This window comes from Punica granatum, chromosome 4, assembly GCF_007655135.1.
Source record: "Punica granatum isolate Tunisia-2019 chromosome 4, ASM765513v2, whole genome shotgun sequence".
Classification (NCBI taxonomy): Eukaryota; Viridiplantae; Streptophyta; class Magnoliopsida; order Myrtales; family Lythraceae; genus Punica; species Punica granatum.
The window spans coordinates 6,837,288-6,860,473 of NC_045130.1; the positions used below are offsets into that span (position 1 = coordinate 6,837,288).

A 23,186-nucleotide genomic window follows, 5' to 3' on the forward strand; every position below is an offset into this window, starting at 1 on the left:
GGCAATGTTATTATTGCTGTTGCCCACCATATTATTCACAACAAAAAGTAAACCTAACACTACAGAAATTAAGCTAATTCGCGTCATTTTGGAATGTGATCTGGATTACATGCCCTATGAAAACATTTTACTAATGTCATAAATGTTCGACTTATTTCAGTTTGTCCGAGTGGCGCAAGGAATTATCGAAATTTTAATTTACTTTTATCTTGCACTTTTTATAACATCGGATGTATACAAGCATATTGTGTCTGGTTGACATCTCGATACCAGAAGCAAATGCATGTTATTGTTATTCTTTTTCGTTATAAAACACGAGAAAGCATGATTTTTCCTGGCTGTTGAACTCAAAAATCAATTTTACTATCTCGAATTCGATGCTCATAAGTCATAAGGATAGCGTGCTCCAAACACTAAATCCATAAAATTGCTAACAAATGGGAGAGAAAATTTAATTTCTTTTTTCGTCATTACAAAAAAAAGAAAAAAAAAAGAAAAGCAAGCGTGGCATGTTCGACTCGATCATCAAATTATAATTTCATAACCCTAACCCATTCTTATTTTGGGCGGAACGGGTCTACAAATTCAAGAAATGATGATATTATTCCTCTATTGATCAATAATTTCGATTTTTGAAAAATATCACGATCATCCAGTATGTAGCACATAGCGGACCGTTAGCTAGCGTGTATCACCTTGCGAGAATAGGTTATAATGTGGATCAACCAAAAGGAGCATGCATAAAAATATTTGCTTCAAGGAATAATCCTAGACGTAATGAATCCAACCACTAGAAATTATTATTGTGACAAATCGAACGCGATATATATTCACTCGGCTTGTAAGCTACGTCTATTAATTAAGGCGAACCTTAATTTATTATCATGAATCCATGATGATGTTTAGAGGCTATTATTTGAGGAATCTCATTATTGCGATGGAAGGGAAACCAAAGAAAACTCGATTGTGCTTTTAACAGAAATATGATGTCCCACACGTTTCATGTTGAAGCTAATCAATTTGGTCACGGGCCCGACCCCACACTTCACCCCCCTCACCCCCACGCACACTCAATACGACTCATCAATATGTAATCAAAATCCCGGCCCCCACCCGTAGAGCGAGGCAATAAACGCTATTTTTTTTAATTATAAGAGAGGCATATAAATCTAAGTATAAAAATAAAAAATAAAATAAAATAAATAAATATATTAGTTTCGTTAATGATATGCAAACTCATGTCTATTAATTTTAGGTTGGTATCTTGTGCTACTGCCTTAAAAACTCTTTTTTGGTAATAAGCGCTATTACACGTCACTTTCCTAACATAGAATTGTGCGACACATTTGAGCTAACATGTCCCACATCGCATCATCGATATAGGCTACAGATTTTTCAGTGCTCATATGCCCTACTGTATCAGAAACTGATCGTCCAAAAAACGAACAAAAGCATCAGAACTTGATCCTCGTTATCTGAACAGTCGTCGACTGGTTGTATCGTTTTGGTTAATTGTCCCGTTGTATTAAGTGTTGGGCATGATTTATTGTTATACGTAGGCAAATGTAATCCTCAAACTTTTCCGTCTGTTGAACGTTGCCGGGTCCAAATGAATTAAGTAGACACGGTCCACATTAGACAACAACAGAGGTTTTTTTTTTTGTTTTTTTATTTTTTATTTTTATGAATGACGAATAAAGAGTTGAATATTTAATATTCATCATTTAAAGTGTTTATGCCGGTCCAAACACAACTCTAACTCGCCCGTTGACCGACGACTGCAACTAATTCCACGCGCCTCGTAAACGACGTCGCTTCATCCTTTGACCTTCTCCTTCCCCACTCCCGCGTCATTCATATACCCCCTTCCCCCCTCTCTCAGACATTCGCAAGGCTTTCCGATCTCTCTCTCTTCGCGTGAATTCATCACCGGCCGAAGATATTTGGCGTTACGGTTCCGATGGGGAGGGAGGAGCTGTACATCACGGTGCCGAGCCTGTTCCGGTGCCCCATCTCCCTCGACGTCATGAAGTCGCCGGTGAGCCTCTGCACCGGCGTCACCTACGACCGCTCCTCCATCCAGCATTGGCTCGAGTCCGGCCACGATACCTGCCCAGCAACGAACCAGCCCCTCCCTTCCAAGGACTTCGTTCCCAATCTCACCCTTCACCGCCTCATCAACCTCTGGATCCACTCCTCCGCCTTCTCCTCCTCCTCCTCCCCCCGCCGCCCCGCCGCCGGCACCTCTTCCCCCTCCTCCCCCTTGACGCTCCTGCCTCCGGTGGTCTCGAGCTGCAAGATCCGCGAGCTGGTCGCCGGCATTGCCAGAGAACCGCAAGCTGCCGGCGTGGACGAATTCGAGAAGATCGCGCAGTTCACGAGCTACTGCGAGGAGAACCGGCGGTTCCTTGCCAACCTCCCCGACTCCGTCGAGGCTATCCTCCGTGTGCTGGTCAGAAAAGGCGGACAAATCGAGGTCATTGAGTCCGCCGTTAGGGTTTTGGACTGGATTTTGCTGGAGAACGGAGTGAGAGAGCGGATTCACCGGTTGATCGTCAGAAGCGACTACGAGAAATTCTTCGATTCAATCCTCTCGGTCCTCCGGAATGGAAGGCTCGGCTCGAAGGTCCAATCGGCTAGGGTTTTGGAGCTGATCGCATCGAACGCCGAATCGAGACGGACCATCGGTGAGAAAGAGGCTATCCTTTCCGCTCTAGTGCACCTCCTGAGGACAGAGTCCGATATGTTGCTAGCGGACGCCGTCCTATCGTTGCTGATATCGCTATCGGTGACTCGGTCCATCAAGGCTCAGCTGGTCCAGCTCGGGCTTGTCCCCATCCTATCTAGGATCATCTCCGATCCCAACACCGCCAATCCAGCAGCGGAGAGAGCCATCAAGATGGTCCACCTTGTCTCCGCGCTCGCAGAGGGGAGGATAGCGATAAGCGAGGACCCAACCTGCGCCGTGGCGGTCCTGGACAGGCTGATGAAGGTACCGAGGGCAGCAAAGGAGGAAGGCGTGGCGGTGCTTTGGGGCATGTGCTGCGCGTACAGGGACGGCAGGGTGAAGGAGAGGGTGGGGAGGGCGAACGGGGTGACAAAGCTTCTGGTTGTGATGCAGAGCGAAGGGGACGCCGGAGTGGTGAAGAGGATGTGTGGGGACCTGGTGAAGGTCCTCCGAGGCGTGGCAATGGTGGATCCGTCCTCGTCTTCCGGGTACGGCAGGCTGGCAAGCCTCGAGACCAAGACGACCCATATCAGGCCTACTGAAACAGATAGATGGGAAATTCCACCGTTCATGTCATTAACGGCTCATTACGGCGGGGCCGGGAAGATCACTTGATCGGCGTGCGATCAATACCATGTGTGGATCCAACCGTCAACAAATCGTCATCGGTTTCTCGTATTCGATTGCATCTCTTTGTGATTTACTGATTTTCTTTCTGCAGAGATTCTTAGGACAGACAGTGGATAGATTGACAATTCTTTGGAGTGGGGAAGGCGAAATTAGTCTAACGTAGTGATTACAAAACAGAGACAGGGAAGATGGAAGTTGTTGAATTTCTTGTAATTAAACATCACAGTGTCCAAATGTTGTTACCACAGATTTTATAATGCAAAAGGCTCCAATGGTTCTCTTACGTTTCGAAACTCCTTCGATTGTCATGAAGTATACTTCCTCCCACGTTATCTCGGTGTGTTTAGTATTGGATAAATCGAAAGATGATTCAAAAATGGTACTAAAGAACACAACCATCTCAATCAATCTGTATTTTCTCTCCAGTGTCGCGCTGAACATGCTCAATAAAGTTTTTTTTTTTCTCGGTGAAAATTCCAAAAGTCCAATTGGGACCCAACTAATCTAGTCGAGTTAGGTCGGCCCGCTAAGTGGTAAAGCTCTCCCATCTTGAATTTCTGCATTCACACGGACTCGAACCCAAGACCTTACTTAATCGGAACAAGTATCGAACCGCTTGAACCAATCCACGTTGGTTGCTCAATAAAGTTGCATAGTTCGGCCTAATAAATTCTTAGTTGTGATTGGTTAATTCGTAAGAGGGTGGCCCAAGAAACTGATTCAACCCAGCTGGTTGATAGAGTTTGGGCCGAGAGATTATGGGCCTGGGCAAGAAAAGGGGCTAGACGATGGGCTTCCTGGCTGGCCAGAGAGGGAAGTGGTCGGTGGGTCACGGTTCCTACCCGACTGATAATTAGACCCGTGATAGCCTCCTTCACGTGAGTTTGCTAAGAGCTGCTGTTAGGGTTCCGTGCTCCTCGCTCACTCGTCTTCCTTTCCCGGTTTTGTTGCCGCGACGACCGCCGGAGTTTCTGCCGCTGCGAATTATCAGGAATTTGAGCTTCTGCTGGAGAAGGGCTGAGCTGAGAGCTCATTCGGTCCTCGTGGTGGCTTGCGAGAAGGAGAGTGCGAGCAAATTGGGAGGCGCCGGTTAATCTGATCCGCGTCCTTGCGTTTTGCCAATTTCAGCAAATCGATTGGCCAATCGCTTGACAGCATTGATGAAATCAATCATTTTTCATTGGGCGTTTTGGCACCAAGTGGATCCCATCCAATTTCTCCGGTGATAGCGAGCATGACACAGGTTAGACCAAATTTATCCTTTGATAGCCACTTTCTGTATTCCGGGTTGGGTGCATTACTGCCATCATCCTTGGTGACTGTCTTGCTTGGCTCTGTAATTCGACATTAGATTGTTGGTTAGGAGGGAAGGCAAGCTGGTATGATTGGCAATCTGGGCAAGTGAGGAGAGATGGGAAGAAGACTTGATATAGAGTTCGGCCAATTGAGATGCCGAGAGGGACAGAATTGAGTGTGAATAGGGCCAGAATCACGAAAACAGGCGTACCCAATTTACCGGCATTCATTGCTTAGCTCATTGTGCTATATTGCTAGATATTATGAGAAATATTGGAGTTAAGTTCAGCGGCTACATTCTAAGTAGAATATCCTTTCTCATGCATCGGAAAAGGGAGAAAGAAATGACTAACCTTTGCACATTGCTCTTCTGGCAGATCTACTTCCTCAGAGATTAGCTCTGTTATTACTTCTACCTATTCCAACAATGTTATCTTTTTGCAGGGGATTGTATGCCAGACCTGTGGTGATGAGGGGTTCTCTGTTGCTTTGATATACTGTTACCGTTGCGAAGAGAATGCCGTGCATCGGTGCGTTTCCCCTTTTTCTTTTCCTTGGAAAGATTGATTCTGATATTTCTTTCTATAGTCATGCTGCAAAATTAAATTCTCCGCTAATTCTTTTGGTTTAGCATAGTAACCAGAATCCCATCCATTTTCCTATGACCTGCTTAAGTCATTATACCGGCTATAAATCTCAAACTATAGAAGTAAATCGTTGCTTCCTTAGAGTTCCTCGTTATCACAAACTCCAAAAATGTGAACATATAATCAGCTTCTTTCCTCCATGATTAGAAAAAATATGTTCTTGTTCGCTTTTATGGCCTCGTGACCTGTCTCTTGCGTTTTGCAGCTATTGTTTGGAAGTCTTGCCAAAATCATTCAAAGAGTTTGTTGTATGGTACTGCGATGATTGTAAGCCTCTGGATCTCAAACAGGGTGGCATTGCGGAACCCAGCCCTTCACGTGAAAGTAGTGACTCCCAAAACCTAAAGAGTGTAACATGTATTTCATCCGACGAGAATGACTCACAGAACTCAAAGACTGCCAAATTGACATCACCGAAAGGGAAATGTAAGAAGAAGACATCGAGGAAAAAGAAGGTGACAAACAAGGCAAGAAACAGGAAGAAGGGTCTCGATGATGGGAAGGACTCATCATGCTCCATAGTTAAAACAGATGCTCAGATGACTGAGGGTGGCCAACAGCCTCAGGCTAGCTGCAGCACAAACCATGTCAATATTCAAACTGGGAACGAGCCGAGTTTAAATGTGGAGGATGAGAAACGTAGTGAAGAGGCAGAATCTGCTAATAACTTATTCCCATTACCAGTACTTGACTCCTCAAAGACACCAAGGAACATTGATTATGTCCCTGCATTGCCGATTGTCAACCCTATCTGGAGGTAAGTCAGAAGAGTTGCTCTTTGTCCAGTTTTGTGGTTAGCTCTTAGCTGGGCATATATGAGATGTGGAATAATGATGCTTCATGGAATTTTAATTTTTTTTTTCGGTTGTGTAGATTTGTGGTCTTATATATTGCCTTATTACAGGGGAGGTATATGGATTAACAAGCACAAAGACAATTATTCGTGCAACATTGTGGCCCACGTGTCCCGATTAGCATGCTCCAGGGTTAACAAGGAGGCGAAGCTGTTCCCTGAGATGCTGTATTGTGAGCTACATCGTCGATCGTCAGTCTGGCCTAGAGGGTTCGAGCAATACGGGCCTAGGGATGATAGCATCGCTCTTTATTTCTTCCCAGAAAGTGAGAGGTGCAGTTCTGATTTAAACTGTATCTTTTAGCCACAAGTTCGATAATTTTATCTCAAGAACTTATTTTTTTAGATTTTCCCTGCCCGGTTCGGTTATTCAGTGATGAGAGGGTTTTCAAGAACCTTATAAGTGAAATGATCCGCAGCGATTTGGCGATTAGAGCCATGGTTGCTCACGCTGAACTCTTAGTCTTCACTTCGACCAAGTTGCCTATACGACTTTGGAGTGAGTCTGAGTACTTCATCAATACTTCCATTATTCATAAGGAATAACTACTAGGTAGTCTGTGTGAACCGTGTTTTTGGTCGTAAAATTGAAATTCTATTGCAGGGTTTCAGGGGAAGCTGTACTTGTGGGGAGTTTTCAGGAAGAAGCAAGATTCATCCGAAACATCGAAATCATCGGCTACTTCTGCAGATAACATTTCGGAGACAGTAGGCCCAAACTTGAAGGGTCCTATACCAGTCCGTTAGCCCGTTAGCATAAATCAACTCAATTGTAAAGGTTTTGTTAGGGTGGTATCAGTGCCACAATGTATTCCTTCTAGTTTCTTGGGTAACAACTAACAACATGAACCAGAAAATTAGAATATTCGGGTTTGGCTAATATTCTTTTGAAAGTGTAAATTCCATTGTATATTCATGTCTTGCTTCGGCTTGACGATGATCATGTTCTGTCGTTGTTCTGAGTCACATTTCTTATCTTCCCGTCTTGTACCAGAAACAGAAAATCAAAAGTTGGAAGACGTCTTCGGTCGTGGTGGGGGCCTAAGTTATTACTCGCTAATAAGATTAAGGGGTGTCCTATCGCTGGATATCGACTTCGACGGCTAAATTGACCCTGTCTACCTCTCTAGTAGGGCCCAGTGACTCGATTCAGTGCTGAGACTTAACATTGAGAAAAAGCGCGAGCACGAGGCCGTGTGAATTATAGAAGCACGGGCCTATGTTACTCTACTTAGGATTGGGAGGTTAAACCTAATTATTATAATTATAGTGATTAATTAATAATTGAATTTAATACTGTAATTGTCTTCACGGTGCAAGGCTTGTACGTCTCTACTTATTAGGTAAAGCTTAAAGTTGTCTTAAAGAAAAAGAAAACATACTCCCTGGACAACCTTAAACACCTAATTATAAACCGTTTACGTATATTTTCTCATAATTTTACGGGGAACATACTAGTGGGCGTGAAGTAGATGACCCTTCAACGTACTCATAACGCACGTTCCTTGTCGTGTCTGACTAAAATACTCTACTTGCCAATCGACTCGACGATGCCCGACCGGTACCTACTGAGAGACCCCACAACCTTTCATAACCCATTAATCGAGATTACAGAAGTCACCGCATTTAGGGCTATACAGAAGAAGCCTTATATGAACAATTAGTTTTTAGATGATGAATACTTTCATGAGCATCTGACTTCGTCTCCTCTACCAATTTGCCCATTGCATACAACCACTCCCATTTTGCTATAACGATTAAATAAACATAAAAAGGACTGGTAAATATTACAATAAATGATCTTTTTTGACTTTTCAGGTTTAATTTCCTATGAGAGGAAACACATGTATCGTAGTTGTGTATTAAAAGTCTTAACCTTCTCAAATTAAAAATTAATTATCAAAGGCCTATTGCATTGAAAAAGCTAAATCATGAAGGAGAAGCTTCTGCCTTGGCTCGGGCCGGTCCGGTGGGTCTTTAGCGGCTGAGTGAAAAATAGTCAAGGGTCAATACTAATTGCTTCGACTCTTCCGGGCCGGGCGGCGACATCATGATCTTTTAGATTCCTTCATTTTTTTTTTCGATCTTATAGATTCGTCTGATGTATTTCATTATATTGATTCTAGTAGTACAAAATGGGTATCGTAAGTTGTACTATACAATACTTTAAGAATGTCGAATAATAGATTTTGCCAAAAGTAGAGACACGCTAATAATTTTACCCGACATGTACGGCCTTTATGGAAGTCCTAGATTCGGCCAAGAGGTTAATTTTTGTGCGACATTGACAATAATGGCAAAACAAAAAAGGCTCATTAAACGTCCGAAAGCATATAAAGAACAAAGGGAAAGATATGATCAGAACATGTCAAATGCTGCAAAGTAAATGACAAAAAATTCATAAAAAAAAATTAAGGAGTAAACCAATCATTTCATCAAAAATATATATATGTTTTATATATAAATGTAGCTAAGCAAACTGTCATCATCTGGCCCACTATGATAAATTAAAAGAAAGGGAAAGCCATTGACAAGGTTGCAACTTGCTACCACCCAAGATATATGAGTATTTAATATCGAATTTCAAATGTCTGTTTTACCCTCATGTGTTCTTGCTTCCAATCTAACACATTGTAGTCACAGAAACAAAAAAAAAAAAACAAAATGAAAATGAAAGTAGTGAATGAATCCTAAAGTTAACAAAAAATGATGTTACAAGTCAAAAAAATTGTTGAAGAGATCCATAGATGGCAAGGGGGAAGTCATGCGGGGCGAAACAAACGGTGTCGGGCTCTGCAAGAGGCTGCTGATCTCCGAGAAGTTGAAGTTCTTGTTGTTATAGAGCATCGCCGGGCTGAAGTCGTGCAGGAAGCCGAGTGGGTTGGGGTCGGATGGCGGAGAGAAGAACGTAGCAGGTATCGGCTGAAGAGATGCTGGCCCCGGGGACAGGATTCCCGGGATCATTGCCGTCCTCTCCACGACTCGGTCCATCATGTCGATCCCTTCTAGCATGGTCACGTCATCGTCAATATCATTATCCCTCCTTGGTCTCTTGGTTATCGGTGACTTGGCGGCCCTCTCCAGGGAGGCGTACCGGGCGGCAGGGGAGACTGCACCGTTCGGATGTGAAAACGGGTCGACCCTGGGGGATGAGGAAGAGGCGGCATACTTTGGGGATGGACCCGTGAGACGTTGTACTAAGGCCATGAATTCGCTCGGATTTGTGTGGATGACCTTTGGGGAGACCGCATAGATTATGACGGGCTGCCGGGGTTGTTTAGGCGGCAGAGACGCTTGGGATGGCGGGCGTTGTGCCGCCGGCGGTTTCCGGATCTTGTGGGAGTCCTTTCGGACGCTGAGCGGTGGCGGCCTAGGCCCTTGAAGTTCTCTTCGAGGCGACTTCCCTGATGGAGGGAGATCTAATGAATCCATCCTAGCTAACTAGAGATGGCAAAAACAAAAACAAAACGGGATCGAGAGAGCGGTCGGTCCGTCAATGAAAGCACTCTTGGCGGAGGAGGACGGAGACGATGAGGAAGAGAAAATAATGTAAGAGTAGTATGTCCTCGCATTATTAATCAATTCAAAACCAGCACAGATATAAGAGTAGAGCAAGTCAAATGGATCATTGTGAATTTAAATATTGAAAGTGGACCAAAATATTTTAAGTGATTCGGCTGCTTAATTGTAAACCGAAATTTCTACTTTTTTTTTCTCTCTTTTTTATATTTTGAAATTAATTAGGGCTCTTAAGAAAACAAGGACACGTATGTATTTATTAATAAAAAGGCCGGTTTCGGGGGGTAATAGATGTTTGAACTTGTCTAAGGGTCGACAGGAAGTGGTCAGTTTGTGTGCTCCTGCCCACGTCATGAATTTAAATTATGACGAAAGCCATTAGGGCATTTATTTTTGTATAATTGATGAATAAATTCAGAAATTTGCTTGCTAGTTTACAAATATATAAAAGCCAAACGATAGGAGGAGAGGAGTATGCTCCCGAACACATTTGTGACTTACTTGGATTTTTGGGCTTATGTGGATGGATTTTTAGGTGAAAAGGTGACAGCACTACCGTCCCAAAATAAATACATGGGTTAGGGTTAGGGTTTTAGGGTTTGATATTGGTCTATAATCATTCTCTTAGATGCTTCTAATGTCTAAAAACAGAGAGATAAATGCACCACTTAATAGTCTGAAGTCCGGCAATCTTCATTAATTCAGATTCGAATCAAGTCGGTTCACTAAAGAGTAAAGTTCGCTTAATCATGTATTTTGTCTATTCACAAGACTAAATTCAAAATCTTATTTAAGAAAAATTATTTGAACCAATCCACATTGATAAGGAGGCATATTTATGTGATGTTTGATGAATTTAAACAATATCATTATATAGAGGAAAATATCATGATGTATATGCTATATCTCTTATTAATTCAAAAAAAAAAATCGCGACGTATGTATAGTTTGAATCGCTAGCCCTGACTTTCTTCATTCTTTAACTCAATAGGGTTGGCTTGGTGATTAAAAATCAAGGGGAAATCACATATTCAAATCACTTCATGGACGTCACATAAAAGAATACTTCGTATTGGGCCACTTACAAGGCCAGTGAATGGACTTATCTGTCCCGTGGACTTGCAAGGCGTTGACGTGGACCGTGAGATTAATCAGGCGAATTTATGACACCCTCGTTATCAAATAAAAAAATACATGAACTTTCATATATGATATTTTGTGTTGTTTGCTGGCAACGGGGACTGCGCAAAATACTGTTTCTCGGTATTAATTAGACACCTTCCTCTACTTGCTGACATCTCGTTTTATGATCGTTGCTAGCTAGTCAAGCTAAATTTCTCCTATGTAAATCGTGAAATGGGGTCAGGTCATGTCATCTGTAGCTGGGATGTGAATTGGGACATACAAGGTTTGAAAATTGTCGTCTTCTGGTTGGGTGTCGTAATACTTCTTCTTTTTTTTTTTTATAAAAATCTTAATACTCGAAAGTTCAATAAATACCGATTAGTATAATTTAACTAAATCGATTCACTAAAAAATAAAACTCTCACAGCGTAAATTTTCTCAATTTACAAGACTTAAATCAGAAATTTTATTTAAGAAAAATAAAGTGTCGGACTAAGTTGAACCAATCACCTTGGTTCTTGTTAATTTATTTATATGATGTATATATGCTTGTAATTGTAGATAAGACAACACCATTTTCTTGCCCGCATCAGCAAACACGAAGTTCATCAAAAACCTGAAAGAGGGGACGACAATGCAAAAGCCCATTCAAGAAGCTGCTAAGCTATCTGCCAAATTATATACGGGTCAAAATAATTATTAGTAGGCATCATACGATATATATCGTCCGTGTGTGTGGTTTTACTTTTTTGGCATATTTTCAGGATAAAGGTGGTTCGATTATGTCATTATATTAATTAAGAGTTGAATCGTGCATGCTAGCTCGTCTCATATACATAGTTCGTGCCTTCGGATATTTCGATTCAGAACTTGACATATGCGAAGTCACAACTTTGAGCTTTCAACCGTGTACACACTGGTCATACAACATGCCCTTGAACCTTGATTGACCCGTATGTTTAAACAATGATGGATTAATCCCACTAAAACTTTATAGCTAGGTCGATTAAATAGACTTTTATTATGGTTTGACAATTGGCATAAACTAATATTCCAGTAATACGTATTGAATGAGCTAGATCGATGGCACGATATAAGGTGACTTTTGATGATATTATTAGCATATATAACGGGGAAATATACGCAGAGGAAATGAGATGGTCAGACGTTGATGACGAAGAATTGGGCTTGACTTCAATATCCATCCATTATTGGTCTCGATTTGAATTGAGCCTGACCAATCTCTTCAACCTGGATGTACGTTCCCATATGGACCGGCTACATTGTTCCGTCCGTACGACGTCATTTATGTCCTCATTAATGATAATTTTCGTTTGAATATATTTATATATATCTTGTAAAAATCGAATTCCACCTTTATCAATATTGGTCAACTATGCTACAAAAAAATATGTAAGTTTGGTTTTAACCATCAGCACGGTGATCTAATGGTTAAACTCTAAGCGTTTCACTTGAATATTATGAAGTTCAAACCTCACAGAAGACGTAGAGCTCGTCATTATGTGAGTATATTATGGGATGGTGATGGTCGGCCTATAATACTTGATCCAGTGGGCGTTGGACTTAATCCACTAATGTATTGGTGGGGTTGCGGTAACCAAGTTGGATTAAAGTCTCAGCAAGTTATGGTGAACGAAACATTTCGTGGCGATTAGATTCTCTTAGTTGAGACAGCCACAGCTGGCTAATAATCCGAACTGGCCTTTAATTCAGGAAAAAAAAATGTAGGTTCGGTTTGTGACCTTCCTTCGTACATGGCCTTTGCAACTCTGTCTTGGTCTCGTACTAATATAATCTCTAACTTCAGTTAAACTTATTTAAGATGCGCTTTCTTTGAATATCCATATGCATGAATATACGGGACGATTCACATAATCTATTGATTTCTTCGATAAACCGTGAAGTGAAGGTAGTAGGCGAGGAAGCCGAGAACTAATTCATTCAGTATTTAAAATAAATAAGTCCGAATAAGTACTAGAGAAGGTCTTATACGTGACATCTATATCTCGTGATAATATTCCAAGCGGAAAGGTTACCCAATATCTATTCAAAACTGGGGTCTCCGGTTCGGTTTGTCTGCTGAGCGAACCGTATGGTCAAGCATGGTTCTATTGGTGTGGGCCCCACTTAGAAATGGCGATTGGTGTGGGCCCCACTTAGAAATGGGGTGAGCCTATCTATATTTTCAAGTCGGACTTGTCATGGTTGACCCTGACACAAGACTACGACACTCGGCCCAATTCGTTCAAGTTCCACCAATCCGGGCTTGAGTTGGGCTGATTGGGTTTGATGGGCCTACAGGGCGGATAAGTTGCGGTGTCGAGTTGGAGTTTTGACTAATCTGGGCCGACTCTGAATGAGCGGTGCGAGATAACTTCTCCCCGATGAATGTGGCTATAATTGTATTTCATATAAAGAAACGAGGGTTGGTCAATGTAGTTTGAAGTGAAAGGAAGGTGCACGACTTTGTATTTGATCAACCCGGCACAAACCGGAATGGGTTGGTTACCGCAATCATGCGAGGGGGTAATACAAGCAAATTATAATAGTCCACGATGTCATATCCCCTCTTGTACGTGTAGCCCTTGATAAAGCTATTACAATGCTATGAACTGCATATAATGAACTATCATGTTAGAATATGAATATGAAAATTGCTTCCTGCCATTCGTTATTCTTTTTTGGGATCAATTTATTGGAGCTTCATTGACAGTTCAGTATCTATGGATGCTTGGGAGGAGCATAACCTCCCCATCCAGTCACATAACTGTCCGAATAGTCCGCTTGCGAGGATACTTCAAAAAACCTTCTCCCTGCGGCTTAAAAATATTGGTTGTTACTTTTCACAATGCCGATCAATCGAGATATACGACTAAAACAGAATTGGCACGATAATACATTACAGAACAAGAATATTAGCATATGGTAATTAAGCACATGTCAGACCACATACGCCTTATGGTGTAAATCCATAGTTTCTACATGCAACTGCATATATAGAACTGAGAAACGAAAGTAGATAGAGTAATTGAGAAGAGGTGTAACTGGTAAAAGATATCATAGCTGATGACGTTCACAGTTCACCGAGCTTATGAAATTTGGGGGCCGCATCGGCACATATCATCAGCATCAGCATGAGTGCAGTGAAGATGGTGATTGCAAGCAAAGCCTCAGACGCCTTACGCGGGAGAGCCATTCTATTGTCTTAGTAGCTTGAGCCCAGAAGTTCGAAGTGCTCTAAGCTTTGCATGACTCGGATACATATAAAAAGAGATACACACACACACTGACACACATATATATGTGTGTGTATATATATATATGCACACAGACAAATATGACACCCGAGTACAGACGTCACGACTAGGATATTATAAGAGCATAAAACCAAGTCCAAAGTTGGGATCTACATATATAAATAATGATACACAAAAGAGTGGCATAAACATGCATATATCTATATATCTATATCTATCTATCTATATATATATAAACCGGAAGCATTTCGGAAGTTCTAGCATGAAATACGTTCATTTTTCATACTCTCGAGTTTTTCTTTTATTTTTAAGAAAAATACAAATAAATTAATGTAAATATATACATTATTTAACCATAAAGTATGTATTAATAATATAAATTAATATAATAATATATACGTTTACTTGTGAAGCAAATAATAATAATAATAAAGATAATGATAATAAATAAGTATTATAATAATAAATATTATTAATATATAAATATAATAATACATATGTTTAATTAGTTGTGAAGCAAATAATAATAATAATAATAATTCGTCAAATACAAAAAATCTTTAATTAATCTTCTACATTAATTTAATTAGGAAATTCATTTAACTAAGAAAAAGATACAAGAAGAGTCTTATTTCTGCTCTTAATTCAATCTTGTAGGTCGATTAATAAAGTATTTAAACATGGAATATCATTTATGAAACTTGAATAAGCCAACAATATTATGGATAAGATGCATCAGTATCATTTATAATAAGAGTCGGTCGAAGAATACGTCATGTATTTTTAATAAGAATATCAAATTATCAAAATTTTCAGATATTTTATAATTATTGTATTAAATTAAGGTAGAATTTAACTATGAAACAAGTAATATATATTTTTTATCACATACCATCACTTTATTCACCAGTTGTATAAAGCAGATCCTGCTCGTTGTTAGAGTTTAAACTTGTTCGCTGACTAATTAGAGTTGTTTGACCGGAAGAAGTCTGTAGAGTCTTCGGGAAATTAAGCATTTATGTATAATTCTTGAAAGAAGAAAAGTCATGAGAGATTGTTAGAATGTTCAGTTATCCATAAGTATGTAATCTGGTGTTTGGGAGTAAATGAGAAGAGGAAAATCCAGCAGAGTATCTCTCTCTGTCTCACGTTCTCCCTCTTCCCTGTCTTTTCGTTTTGCCTTCTGTTCAATACGTACCGAAGCTAACAACTGTTATCGGAGCCTAAACATTAATGGCTTCGACCAGTTCTGTCCAAGCACAGGCGCCAAAATTAACCAAAGACAACTATGAGATGTGGACTATCCAGGTGGAGGCTCTTTTGGGTTCTCTGGGACCTTGAGGAGAACGGCTATACGGAATTAGATTCGGATGAAGAGGACGAGGAGAAGATGAAAGGAAGAAAAGACAGAAGAAGGCGTCATTCACAATTTATTAGGGAGTCGATGAAGCCACGCTTGAGTTCCAGCAAAAACATAGAAAGAGGCGTGAGAGATATTGAAGAAAGCGTATGATAGAGTCGATAAAGTAAAGAAAGTCCGCTTGCAGTCCCTGCGAGCTAAGTTCGAAGCATTACAGCAAGAGGACTCGGAGATCTCTGATTATTTTCCCATGTTATTACCATTGTGCATCAGATGAGGAGAAACAATGAGAAGCTAAAGGACGTTTGGGTCGTAGAGAAAATCTTGCGATCTCTAGACTCGAAGTTTGATCATGTAGCTGTGGCAATTGAAGAATTTAAAGATCTGGGGCGATGACAGTCGAGAAGCTCTTGGGATCCCTGCAAGCGTATGAAGATAGAATACAAAAGAAGAAAGTAGAGAAAAATACTATGGAGCAAGTGTTGCAAATAAAATTCTCCCTCATGAGCAAATGTCATGAAGTACGTGGGGGCGTCAAGCAATTTTCCAGTGACTAGATTGTGAGTAACTAGTCATGTAATATACGCATTGCGCGGATATTTGCTGTTTTTATTTTAGTTAATATTATTTTTAATGAAAATATTGATATTATTATATTTACAAATATTACAATAACAAAATATATGAAATAAATAATCTCTTCAAAAAATTCAATAAATAAATACATTAAGAAAATTAAGAAAAAGTATTTATTAATGCAAGATTCGAAGGGACGATCGACCACGAGCTCAACCAAAATGCTTATGTGAAACATTCACATCTCGCAAATGGAAGATTTCGTGAGAGTTTAGCTCGATAATTAATATATATATATATATATATGTACATATATACTATGTTCAAGAACAAAAATTTTGCTTTTAGTGTTAAAACTTTTCTTATAGGATAACAACTCGAAACTCATAAGAAACACTTCGTGGTTACTAGTTACCGGACGGTTGAATGAAATTAATCTCAAACTCGTAGTTTGAGAATACCTGTAATTTCATCGAAAAGTGTGAATAATTTTTCAAAGATTAAATTGTGTATCTCGTCGTATGAGATGAAAAAAAAAAAAAGATTATCAGAATTACAACAAATATGTCGATGATCCATTAAGACAGGTGGGCCGCCATGAGTTTGCTTAAAGATAAAAATCTGATTGATTGTTTGTCAACAAGTCATCTTGAAAGGCAATCTCACCAATAATTCAGATCAGGGTCCTTTTAATAGCACAAAATAGTACAATGGAGGCAGGCTTTTAGTCCATGTATGTACTTAAATTTGATTTCATCAGGACCCTTAACTAGTTAGCTTTCAAATAGCACTTACAAGTCAGACGATTGTGGCGAGTAAATACATATATATATATATCTTCCGTTTGCTAGAGATTCATACAAAAATAAGATATAAGAGGGCAAAAGATTCAATTATAACATGGATTATGTACTATCGGACGTTCAGAAGTATCACCATTGCTAGATTTGAAATCCATGAGTTAATGATTCTTTGGCTTTTTTAGAGGTTCTAAAGGAGACTTAACAAGGTTTTTGGTCTTTGTTCGATTAACGAAGAATATAACAATGCTGGTGAATTTAAAGAACAGAAAGTGTTTGTGGTGAATTTCTCGCACAAACAATGCTGGTGGGTATGAGTTTATACTTGGGAGTAGTGTGTGCATCTGTTACAACTGAAAGATATAATAGGAAAGATTTTAGTAACTACAATCGTATAATCTAAATCAGTTACATTTCAACAGCAGTTGGTCATTTATAGAATCCTAGAAATGAGAGTTTTGATGGAATATTGTCTCACACACATAATAGTACGAAGATGCTCTTATTTATAGTAGCCCGAATACAGCAGATATGGAAAGAAAATATAGCACGCACAACGTACATTTTTAAATAACAAGCTTTAGTCATTGAGGATGGGACTTGGAAGGAAGCCACGTTCTTCGTCGATTGCGCTAATGGTAGATGTGGGTATCCTCATTTTTATCAGTCCAAACAAACGGTGCATGGCAGCAACTCATAATTAGTAGTCTCTCTTGACTGTCGACGACCTTATACTATATAGATGTTCTCAAATTTGGCGGCTTGTCTGCCAACCAGTGCGAAAATTATTTGATTGGAGACCTTAAGTTACGTTTGGTTCGTTAGAATGGAAATCGCTGTTGAATAGAATGGATATGGATTAGAATTGAGAGGGAATAAAATTAAAATTATGATAAAATTCATTTTGTTTAATTGGACGGAATAGAAAAATGACGAAAATCAGGAATATATGATAAAAAGATATAAATATCCATTTTGACAACATTTAAATAATATATTAGAAATATTAACAAAAAAAAAGAAAATTGTAATGTTCATCTTCTTCAACATGAAGAAAATGAATAGTACATGGCTCCAGCCTCCAGAGAATGAGCTCCTAAGCCACCTTCACCTGGGTCTTGCGAACACCATGGCTGGGTTGGCGCTGGGCTTCCGAACCCAACCCGGGGGTCGCGAGCCCTGGGTTCGTCGAGTCGGGAGCTCGTGAACCCTCCTCGGGCTGGGTTGTCGAGCATGGGTATAGATCTGTTCATGACCTTGAGACCATAATTAACCAATAAGTTGTTGTCCTGCCTCTTCATTATTGATTAATTATGAGCACATTGAAGATTAAAAAAAATAAAAAATATGCCAACTTTTTTAGATCAAATCTGGAGGAGATCGGGAGCCCTAGGTTCATGGCCAAACCATCCTATCCTGATCTCGCTCTCCTAGGTCGAGTATGGCTTTGTGACCTTGACACTAGCTGGGGACGATGGAAGTCGCCGTTGAAGGTGGAGCTAGGGAGGCAGTAGCAACGGTGGCGATGGAGTGGCGGTGGCGGTGGATGGGTCGAGAAGGGCAAGATGGTTATTGTGCTATCTATTCCTAATGGGAGTTGCTATGGAGGAGGGGGAGTAAGGCATGACTATTCTTCTCTCTATGGAGGACGAGAGGTCCCATCCGAAATTGGTATTCCCATTCCGAATGCAAACAAACGCAATAAATATTATTCCTCGCGGAATTGATCCGGAAGGGATTGGTATTTCCGGTCAACCAAACATGCCCCTAATTATGAGCACATTGAAGATTAAAAAAATATATATATGTGAACTTTTTTAGATCAAATCTGGAGGAGATCGGGAGCCCTATGTTCATGGCCAAACCATCCCATCCTGATCTCGCTCTCTTAGGTCGAGTCTAGCTTCGTGACCTTGACACTGGCTGGGGATGATGGAAGTCGTGGTTGGAGGTGGAGCTAGGGAGGCAATACCAACGGTGGCGATGGAGGGGCGGAGTGGCGATGACAATGGTGGTGGAGGGGTTGAGAAGGGCAAGATGGTTATTGTGCTATCTATTCCCAACGGGAATTGTTATGGAGGAGGGGAGTAAGGCATGACTATTCTTTCTCTATGGAGGATGAGAGGCCCCATCCGAAATTGGTATTTCCATTCCGAATGCAAACAAACGCAGTAAATATTATTTCTCGCGGAATAGATTCGGAAGGGATTGGTATTTCCAGTCAACTAAACATGCCCCTACTTTCAATGATCCGGAAAGTCTAACAATGCATTTGCAAGTGTCCAATCGACCCAGTCAACATAACCTCAAGCGAGCAGCACGAACGAGATTCATGGAAATACCTCAATGTCAAAAAATAATAATAATAATAATGCCAAATGGTTGTATTTGGTAAATACTATGTATTTGCTGAAGATTCATGAAATTTGTACTTATTTACACGAAATAATACCGAGCCAACCTGTTTCTCTCTCATTGAGCATATAAATAAAAAACTATATATATGTATGTGGATAGACTAATATAATAAATTTTTAACTATACGAAAACTATTCTCTTTACATGTGCTTATTAAATAGAAAGTGATTTATATTGTCTTAAACTTAATTGTATTTAATGAAGTAGGTTATTTTTTAATTATATATGTCAAATGCAGTCATCTTTTACTATCTATATATATCTATAATATGAATTGAAGTACCATATACTTTAAACGATGAATCTGTCAATTTTACAACTCAGCTTGAACTGGATTAATTTGAGCCAATTGAATTTCTGGATATTAGATTACATACCGAAAAATTTATCAATTCTAGTTATAAGGTAAATTAATATATTGTATTTTCAGAAAATACGATTCGACTTTATATTCGCACTAAATTTTCCGTACAACTCACGGGATCTCGCCTAGTGTAGTTTAAAGTGAAAGAAAGGTGCACAACTTTCTTTTTGATCAACCGGGCGCAACTGGAACTGGGTCGTTTACCACAAGCTCTTATGAAATGAGCGGGCAATTCAAGCAAAGTCCGCGGCATCTTATCCCCTCTTGTACATGTACCCCTTGATCAGCCTTATTACAATTCTACATACGAACTATGTTTATTTAATGAACTATTACATTAGAATAGGAAGAAAGAAATTATTTCGTGACATCTTCGGGATCGATTTATTGGATTTTTTTTTGACAATTTAGTATCTATGGTTATGGATGTGTGGGAGGGAGAAAAGCTCCCCATCCGGTCCCATAACTTCCGGGGTAGTCCTGTTGTACTGATACTTCAAGAAACCTTCTCCCTGCAGCGTAAAGACATTAGTTGTTACATTACGCAATGACGCAGATTGATCAATATATATGACTGAAACGAAATTGATACGATAGGCAGTATAATTAGCATGGTAATAAGCACAAGTTGGGCCACATATGCCTCACGGCGCGATTCTGTAATTTCTACATGCAATCAATCAAAATAAGGAACGCAAGTTGGTAGTAATTGAGAAGAGGTTTAATAGGTTCAAGATGACATCATAGGTAACCAAAGTTGTTCTCACCGAGCTTCTGAAAGTCGGGGGCAGCATCGGCGCATATCATCATCATCAGCAGCATTGCGGTGAAGATGGTGATTGCGAGCGAAGCTTTAGAGGCCTTACGAGGGAGAGCCATTCTATATGGTCTTGGTAGCTTGAGCTTAGACGTTAGAAGTGCTCTAGGCCATGGGTGACACGGATTATATATATACATATACATACACACACATATATGTGACATGCAAGTAGAGAAGTCAAAATACTAGAAGAGCATAAGATCCGGTCCAAAGTTTGGGGGTTAATTATAATATTATATAATATCAAAGGAGGTATAACACAGTAACGCATGTCTTCACTAGGCAACCAATAAGTTTCGAATTCGATATTCGTTGTGAACTACATGTGCCCCTTAATTTTTAGAATTTTTATTTCATTATATTAGACCAACTAGCATCATTTTGTAACCAAAAAAATATATATTATATAATAAAACATGACATAGTCTATTATCACCATTTTATCGGTTGCCTCACGTTACAAGGAAATTTACATATAATCAAGGTTGTTAGAATCGCGATTCTACCTAGAATCGATCGAGGGTCGTGGAATTGTGAATCGTAGAATCGAATCGTGAATCGTAAGATTCTACCTATAATTAAAAAAATAGCATATATATATATACACACACCAAATCTCATGTCAGAAATAGTAGAAGTAAACATCAAATGATAAATCTTGTTGCTTCCTATTTCGTTCGTCAAAATCAAATGGTGCTTAGTTTTCACAAGAGAGTTCTCACTATAACAACCTCAAATGAATTTTTTTTTTGGTGATAAACCTCAAATGAAAATTAATATAGTACTGTGGTCACGGATTATATAGGCGAAGTTGCTTTTTCTCCCTAACTTCTTCTTGGTCATTCCTTCTTGGAGTCATCTTTGCACCTAAAAAAGTCGAAAAAATTGAAGTCTAAATCATCTCAAACCATACGGCAATTAGGAATTGGCCGGAACTCAATTCGAAGCAATTCCAGAAACTTTCCAAGTCCCTATCACTTACAGTCGGGAGATAAGTTTCAAACTTTTCATAAAATAAGAGAACCGATAAGCAATACTGTTGCATAATGAGAGAAATGAGGGGGGAGGAGGCATATGACTTTGGGTTGAAACTAGAATCGTAGAATCGGTCTTATTATACGATTCTGCGATTCGAATCGTGATTCAGTCACGATTCTACCTTCCCGATTCATGCCATGGAAAATCGGTAACCACCCCTTGAATCGTAGAATCGTAAGATTTTACGATTCGAATCGCGATTCTAACAACCATGCATATAATTGTTTAAATTTCGGAGAAATCCTTATATTCGCCTCCTAATTTGAGAATATTATATAACTATTCGCCCCTTTCGGGAATATCTCCTTCCCTTAATTCAAATCCTGCGTCCGTCCCTCCGTAAGATATCCGGTCTTCTGTGAAATCTGATGAGAGTTTCTGCGTGGGTAAGTCGATCGAAATGCCCAAGGTTGGACTTGTATATCAGGTCAAGAAGACCTAAAATTATCTTTAACGCGTAAAGATCAGACCAATTCCATTTTCTATTTTCTTTTCGCCAAAGGCATATTGTAATTTGACACATACGTGATCAATTGACGTAACTAATTAAATTAACTTAATTAGATCTGGTGGAATATTCTGCAGCCACCCACAGGCAAAGTCGCTCAGGCTTGGCGTCGTGCCACCATATTTGCAATACAGATTCTGGGAAGGACTAAAAAATGGCTAGCAAGCGAAGTACGTGAGCCAATCTCGGTCGGCTGAATTGAGTACTTCTGTTTAAAAAACTAATAGAGTTTTTAGCGTACGGACTTTACTTAAAGTATAGCAGCTGAAAACTCATTAGAAATTAAGGGAAATTTTAACACGACATTAAGTCACGGTAAGTTTGTAGTACTTTTAGTTCCAATTAACTTAAAATCGATTTAAATCAAGATCCTTAGTTAGTTATCCGTACAAAAATAATATATGAGGGCAAACAATTCAATTGTACGGATTATATATACTTGCGAAAATTCAGAGGTATCGCCATTGATAGGTTTGAAATTTATCAGTCAGTGAATGGCTCTTCTAGAGATTCCAAACGAGACCTAACAATCTTCCTGGTCTTCGTTCGATTCCTGAAAAATACAACAGAGAAAGAGAAAATAGCACGCACGACATTCATTTTGAATAACAAGCATTCATTTTAGTGATGCCACACGCTATTCCTTGTCGGTAGCGCTAATGGTAGATGTGAATCCTCATTGTCATCATAGTCCAAACAAACGATGCATGGCAACAACTTATAATTAATAATTTTTTTTTATGTATTCTATTATTCAAAAGTCCAATAGGTCCCGACTAATCTAGTTCAAACCGAATCAGCCTATTAAAATGTTAAACTCTTACAATTAAGGATTTTCTCCATTTATAATAATCGAATCTCAGCTCTTATTTCAAAGAAACAAGGCGTAAATAGCTTAAATCAATCCTGATGGCATAGTTTTTTTTTGTTTTAATATCTATATAAAAATAATTAGTTGTCTCTTTTGACCGTCTACGACTTAAGATTTGGGGGTTGTCTGCCCACCCCTGCGGAAATTATTTGACCGGAGACCCTTCTAATGTTCTGAAAATTCTGACCATGCATTTGTCAATGTCCAAATAGATCAAGGCAACCCAACCTTAAGAGCACAAAGGAGAAATGCTGCTATGAGCAAAGGAGCTGGTAAAAGAGAACAGCGGAGGTGGAGTGAAGCCACTTCTTCGTCTAATAATTAAAAATTTTTAAATTTAATTTTTATTAATAGA

At 39.6% G+C, this 23,186-nt stretch overlaps 3 protein-coding genes and 1 long non-coding RNA gene across 6 annotated transcripts; 2 read left to right on the forward strand and 2 right to left on the reverse strand.

The window, feature by feature from the left end:
* Positions 1 to 1,874: 1,874 nt before the first annotated feature.
* LOC116204723 (U-box domain-containing protein 29-like) lies at positions 1,875 to 3,646 on the forward strand. The gene has a single exon (XM_031536971.1). The coding sequence runs from the start codon at positions 1,961 to 1,963 to the stop codon at positions 3,341 to 3,343; it is 1,383 nt and encodes a 460-aa protein (XP_031392831.1). The 5' UTR covers positions 1,875 to 1,960; the 3' UTR covers positions 3,344 to 3,646.
* Positions 3,647 to 4,237: 591 nt separating this feature from the next.
* Positions 4,238 to 7,173, forward strand: LOC116204724. 3 transcript variants are annotated; one of them, XM_031536972.1, is made up of 6 exons: positions 4,238 to 4,601; positions 5,099 to 5,184; positions 5,507 to 6,058; positions 6,206 to 6,427; positions 6,529 to 6,653; positions 6,759 to 7,173. In XM_031536972.1, exons 1-6 carry the CDS (start codon positions 4,593 to 4,595, stop codon positions 6,899 to 6,901), a joined length of 1,137 nt encoding a protein of 378 aa, XP_031392832.1. In that variant the 5' UTR covers positions 4,238 to 4,592; the 3' UTR covers positions 6,902 to 7,173. The 3 variants fall into 3 exon arrangements, with proteins under 3 accessions (XP_031392832.1, XP_031392833.1, XP_031392834.1); XM_031536973.1 differs by having other exon boundaries at positions 6,574 to 6,653; XM_031536974.1 differs by lacking the exon at positions 6,529 to 6,653.
* Positions 7,174 to 8,705: 1,532 nt separating this feature from the next.
* Positions 8,706 to 9,857, reverse strand: LOC116204726 (protein MKS1-like). The gene has a single exon (XM_031536976.1). The coding sequence runs from the start codon at positions 9,584 to 9,586 to the stop codon at positions 8,867 to 8,869; it is 720 nt and encodes a 239-aa protein (XP_031392836.1). The 5' UTR covers positions 9,587 to 9,857; the 3' UTR covers positions 8,706 to 8,866.
* A 9,969-nt stretch (positions 9,858 to 19,826) lies between these two features.
* LOC116205473 lies at positions 19,827 to 20,542 on the reverse strand. Its single transcript, XR_004156511.1, has 2 exons — positions 20,362 to 20,542; positions 19,827 to 20,106 (listed from the first exon to the last, which is right to left on the reverse strand). It is a non-coding gene; the product is annotated as an uncharacterized LOC116205473 (long non-coding RNA).
* Positions 20,543 to 23,186: the final 2,644 nt, after the last annotated feature.